Raw genomic sequence first — 6,000 nt, 5'->3', positions numbered from 1 at the left:
GCAATCTCTGCTGCCCGTAGGACTGACTCAGGGTCCCTGTCACACACAGCTGCTCTCACATTGTCCGGCACAATGTCTAAGAACTGTTCCAAAGTTATTAAATCCAGCAGTTTTTCAAAACTCCCATGAACCTTGGCTCCCATAACCCACTTTTTAACAAAACCCATCAGCTTATGAGCACATTCTACAAAAGTACAATCCTTAGACATTTTAAACTCTCTAAACTTAACTCTGTAAGATTCAGGAGTAACCTTGAACCGCCTTAACACAGAATCCTTAAACCGCTCATAATTTAAGGCTTCTTGTTCCCCCAAGTCATTAAACACCTCCCTGGCTTTTCCAGTCAGTCTGGTCAGCAGGACAGGCATTCGCTGACCCTCAGGGATCTGGTACAGATTGCAGAGGCGTTCAAAGGTAGACAAAAACTCCTCTATATCCTCAGTATCACTGTAAATGGGACACATCCTTTCCCAGTTTTTCTCATGGTGGGGGGGAAGTGGAGTACCAGGTGGGGATGACTTTCTCCGCTCTTCCATTACTTGGAGCTGAAGTCTGGCCGTCTCCTGTTCAGCAACGAGCAGCTCTAGACGTCCCTTACGAGCTCTCTCTTCTCTCTCATCAGCCTCCTTCTTTCTTTGATCAGCTTCTTTCTCTCTCTCAGCAGCCTCCTTCTCTCTCTCAGCAGCCTCCTTCTCTCTCTCAGCAGCCTCTTTCTCTCTCTCTCTTTCTAACTCTGCTATTTTTCGCTTCTCCAGCAATCGAAGATCTGCTAGCTTCTGTTCATGCTCAAATTGCAGTTGACTTGTCACCCTTTGCATCCTAATTTTTTCTGCATCTTCTGCAGCCTCAGGTAAGGGCTGTGCTCCTGCCCCCTGATCACTGGCTATTAACAGATTTCTCAGTTCTTCCTTTGTAGCTTTCTTTCTAAAGCATATCCTCTTTTCTGAACACAAATTTTCCAGGGCTTTTTTGCCAAGTCCCTCATATGCTCTTTGCTCAGCCATTGCAGCAGCTCTTTAACCAACAAAACTCTCAATCCCAAAATTCCAATTTGGATAGCGTAGGGTTCTGACCCAAAGCTTAATTGACCTGGTTCTGTGGATCCAAGCACGACTACGCCACTGTGACAATGCGGTTCTGGCGGAACCCAACTGAGAGTGCCAACTCAGGACAAATTGCTCAAATAGGGCAGTTACAGCCCAAGGCTGGGGTTTTTCCACCTCTAAGGCAAACCAAACCAGCCAGACTAAGACTTCGGTCTCACCCCACTGGCTAACCGCAAGTCTCACAAGCAATCTCCTTAGACACTCCAGTTACCCAGTATTACCACCAGTGCCACACGTTATGGGGACAAATGGTTATAAAAACCAATACCCCAGTAAAAGAAAACGGTTCTCCTGATCCCAAAGGACCAAGCCCCAGACCCAGGTCAATGTACAAGTCAGACCTTACCCACAAATCACGCTATTGCCAATCCTTTAGAATCTAAAATCTAAAGGTTTATTCATAAAAGGAAAAAGATAGAGATGAGAGTTAGAATTGGTTAAATGGAATCAATTACATACAGTAATGGCAAAGTTCTTGGTTCAGGCTTGCAGCAGGGATGGAATAAACTGCAGGTTCAAATCAAGTCTCTGGAATACATCCCCCGCTGGGATGGGTCCTCAGTCCTTTGTTCAGAGCTTCAGTTTGTAGCAAAGTTCCTCCAGAGGTAAGAAGCAGGATTGAAGACCAGATGGAGCTCAGGCATCAGCCTTATATAGTCTTTTCCAGGTGTAAAATCACCTCTTTGTTCTTACTGTGGAAAATTACAGCAAAAACGGAGTCTGGAGTCACGTGGGCCAGTCCCTGCATACTTTGCTGAGGTACAAGGCGTATCTGCCTTCTCTCAATGGGTCCATTGTATAGCTGATGGTCCTTAATGGGCCATCAAGCAGGCTAGGCAGAGCTAAACTCAGCTTGTCTGGGATGTCACCCAGAAGCATAGCATAAGTTTGCCATACAGACAGTACAGAGCCAATATTCATAACTTCGACTACAAAACTGATACATACATATAGACAGCATAATCATAACCAGTAAACCATAACCTTGTCCTAGACACCCCATTTGACCCCCTTTATACAAGATTTGGGGGCCACTACAGGACCTTGGTTGCAACAATGATCTATATGGTCCCAGTTTATGTCAATAACGTCACAGCAGGGCAGGGCTGTTCAGTTTTGTGTGAGTAGAAAGTTGGCAACCCTAAGCCTGGGACTGTCTTGTGTTTTATGGAATGACCTGGGAAAGCTCTTTCAGGCCTTCTTCACTCATCATCAAAAGCAGGAGCAGAAGATGGCAGCCCCCAGGCATGGGTGGTGGGTATAAGAGGCCAGAGGGGGCTAAGCCTCCCCAAACAGACGGCCTGCCGCCTTTGGAGCGCACCGCTGCCAAAAGGGTGGGCACCCTGGCTGTGGTCCTGCCCGCACTCCACTTGAGTTCCCGCTCCCACTCGTCCTCTTCCTGTCTCCAGTCTGCTTGCAGGGGAGCCTTGAAGGAGGGTGTGAAGAGACACACGCATGCACGAGGGGTGAGCGGCCGGAAGCCGGCAGACAGGCAGGGGAACCCCAGGGGAGGGGCTGAAGAGGTGCAGGCGGGGATGAGTGGGGCAGGAGCTGGAGCAGGGGCGGGGCCATAATCTGGGCACACGCAGCCTCCCCAAATGGAGGAGTCACGTGCCGCCCATATCCCCAGGTGTTATGTCACCTTTGCAGGTCCCCTTTCAGACACGCTAGTGGGTGAAGTACGTGTCTGGGTGTATAGGGGGCTGCCCTGGGGCATGAGTCTCCCTGGCTGTGGAAGGGCAGAGCTCATCCTGGATGGCAGGATTTGCCAGGCATGTGGTGGGATTTGCCAAGCTGCTCCAGCCTGTAGATCCAGGCTGCCACCTGATCCCAGGTACTCTGGGGAGAGGCACCAAGGGTGGATCTTGGTGAGGCTGCTGGGCAGGTTGTAGATGGGTTGTAGCCCTGGCATCCACATGTGATCATTCCTCAGCACACCCTGATTGCATGACTGCCGATTCCTGTTATTGTCAGAACTCGCATACTCGGCCATGGTGCTTGTCGCGACCAGCACTGGCCTCTGGCTTCCTGCTGCTGTGAGTTCCCCAGGTTGATTTGGTGAGACAGTAACGTGCTCTGAGCAGCATGGAGTCTTCAGCAGGCGGGCACGTGTGTGTCATGGGCAAGGGGACCGGAGAGTTTCTGGGCCCAGTCCCCCACTCGCTCACCCCTCGTCTGTAAATGCGCCGCTGCCTCCCGTTCCAGAGGCAACTTCATCGTGTACATGGACAGCGGCCCAAGCAGCAAGAGCTGTACCCGCGCGAGTGGGTGCACAACGACTTCCACTTCGACAACGTCCTCTCAGCCATGATGTCGCTCTTTACCGTCTCCACCTTCGAGGGCTGGCCCCAGTGAGTCCGCCGGGGGGAGCACGCAGCATGGGGGCCGGGCACTGGGTCAGGCTGCACGGGGGGAGATCCCAGCACCCCACTGGCGCTGCTGCCTGGCTGGGGAATGCCATGTGAGGGGACTTCTCCCGAAGATGGAGAGAGGGGTCAGACCCCCCACCCCCGATCAGGGGCACAGAGGTGCCAGTGCAGTCAAAGGGGAAGCAGCTGTCTGGGATGTCCTGACCTCTCTGCCTTAGCTCAGCTGGACTGAGCCGCCCCCCCATGCAGCCTGGTAAACTGCATGCTCTCTACTCGCTACCCCCCAGGCTGCTGTACAAGGCCATTGACACCCACACCGAGGACATGGGCCCCATCTACAACTACCGGGTGGAGATCGCCATCTTCTTCATCATCTACATCATCCTCATCGCCTTCTTCATGATGAACCTCTTCGTCGGCTTTGTCATCGCCACCTTCCAGGAGCAGGGCGAGAGCGAATACAAGAACTGCGAGCTGGACAAGAACCAGGTACTCCCCATGGAATCCCCCCCATGGAACCTCCCCCACCCTGCAGAGACCTCCCTCCGACCCCCCAGTCTCCTCCCACCCCAGCCCCCATGACCTGGGTAACTCCCGGTTCCAGGGATGCCCAGGCTCTGGGTGCGAGGAGCCAGTTGTACCAGAGCTAGGTGCCAGGGTCTGGACGCGGCTAAGCGTGTGGAATGAGTGCCAGCTGGACGAGAGCCGGGGTGCCCTAGCTGGGTGTGAACTAGGCAAGACCAAGGTGCAGGGGACCCCAGGCAGGAGAGGCCGGGAGCCCAGGCACGAGGGTGTGTCCAAGCTGCAGAGTTGAAAGATGAGACCCCTGTTCTTCTGTGCCTCTCTCTGTCTGCTCTCTGACACCTTCACCGACACATCCAGGCTTGGCCACCACACTGGGAGCCCAGGATGGTTCCCATAAGCCAGGCTGCACAGACCACTAACTTAGGGTTACCATATTTCCACAATCAAAAAAGAGGACACTGGGGGGAGGGGGAAGTCCCGCTCTAGCCCCGCCCTGCCCCCATCCACTCCAACCCACTTCCCACCCCCTGACTACTCCCCTCAGTACCCCCAACCCCCCCCCCGCTCCTTGTCCCCTGACTGCCTCCTCCTGAGAACTCCCCACCCTAACTGCCCCCATAGGACCCTACCTGTCTCCTGACTGCCCCAACCCTTATCCACATCCCCACCCCATATTCACACCCCTGCCCCCAGACAGACCCCCGGGACTCCCATGCCCTATCCAACTGCTCCCCGCCCCCTGACAGGACCCCCAGAACTCCCGACCCATCCAACCCCCTCTGCTCCCTGCCTGCCTCGACCCCTCTCCACACCCCTGCCCCCCTGACAGCCCCCCCAGAACCCCTGACCCATCCAACCCCCGCCCCGCTCCCTGTCCCCTGACTGCCCCCCTTCTCCAACTCCCCGGCCCCCTTACCGTGCCGCTCGGCTTAGAGCAGATGTCTGGCTCCGCCCCGCCCAAGCGGCGTGCTGAGACTGTGGAGGAGGGGGGAAGCGGGGGAGGGGCTCTGGCCACCGCTCTGGGCTCCACCGCAGAGATGGCTGTGTTTCAGTGGTGCTGTAGTTTGTGGGTAGGATGCAAGGGACTATGGCGAGGTAGGCTGTTAAAGGGCTGTATGTCATGTCTGAACAGGGAGAAGGCTTCAGGGTATGTTTCGGAGCTGGGAAGGCACCTCCTGCTTTATATCCCTGTCCTGTGCGGCATATCCGACATCCTGCTTCATGCTGAGCTTGGCTGGACTGGTTTCCCATGAGCACCAGCCCTTAGGCAGCCAGAGGTTGCTATTGAGCTGAGTCATGTATCTCCCCAGCCCGAGAGGAAGGATGGCCCAGTGGTCATGGCACTGGCCTGGGACTTGGGAGCCCTGTGGTCAAGTCCTTGCTCTGCCACAGACTCCCCGTGTGACCTTGGGCAACTCCCTTAGCCTCAGGGCCTCAATCCCCAGCTGCCCAGCCGGGGTCAGAGCACTGCCCTGCCCCCTGGGGGTGCATGAGGGTAAATGCATTAAACTGGGAGGTGCTCAGCTCCTGCCATCATGGGGCTCAGATCAGTACCTTACCTGAGTAAAAGGCACCAACAGCATGTCAGCTGCTCCCTGTTTCTGCTGTCCCCCGAGCACGGCCTTCCCACGGGCACGCTTGCCATTTTTTGAGTCTCCGCCTTTTCCCTGCTCCTCTTGCTGTGACCCATCTTTAAGGTGACCATATTTCCCAAAGGGAAAACAGAACACCCCGTGGGGCTGGCCTGAGCCCCTCCTCCTCCTCTCCCCCCCCCCACGGGGCTGCCTCGAACCACTCGCCTGAGTCCCTCCCCCCATGTGGGGCTGGCCTGAGCCGCTCACGCGAGCCCCCCTCCCTGTGCAGAGGGTAGGCAGGGCTGGGGCGAGCAGCAAAGCACATACGGGATAGGCCGACTATTTCCCAAAGGCTGGGGCCAGCGTCGCTGCTCACCCGAGCCCTGCCTGCCCCCCGCTGGATCCCGGCCTCCCCCCCACGTTCCT

General features: G+C 55.7%; 1 protein-coding gene across 1 annotated transcript; it reads left to right on the top strand.

The window, feature by feature from the left end:
• Window positions 1-3,311: 3,311 nt before the first annotated feature.
• LOC135980447 (voltage-dependent L-type calcium channel subunit alpha-1S-like) lies at window positions 3,312-3,964 on the top strand (the record flags this gene model as incomplete). The annotated part of the gene is made up of 2 exons (XM_065580432.1): window positions 3,312-3,457; window positions 3,763-3,964. Coding segments are annotated over 2 exons (348 nt in total), but the record flags the coding sequence as incomplete, so codon positions are not given.
• Window positions 3,965-6,000: the final 2,036 nt, after the last annotated feature.

The sequence above is a fragment of the Chrysemys picta genome, unplaced genomic scaffold (genome assembly GCF_011386835.1).
Source record: "Chrysemys picta bellii isolate R12L10 unplaced genomic scaffold, ASM1138683v2 scaf3382, whole genome shotgun sequence".
Lineage (NCBI taxonomy): Eukaryota > Metazoa > Chordata > Testudines > Emydidae > Chrysemys > Chrysemys picta.
This window is presented reverse-complemented; position numbering and strand designations above follow the sequence as displayed.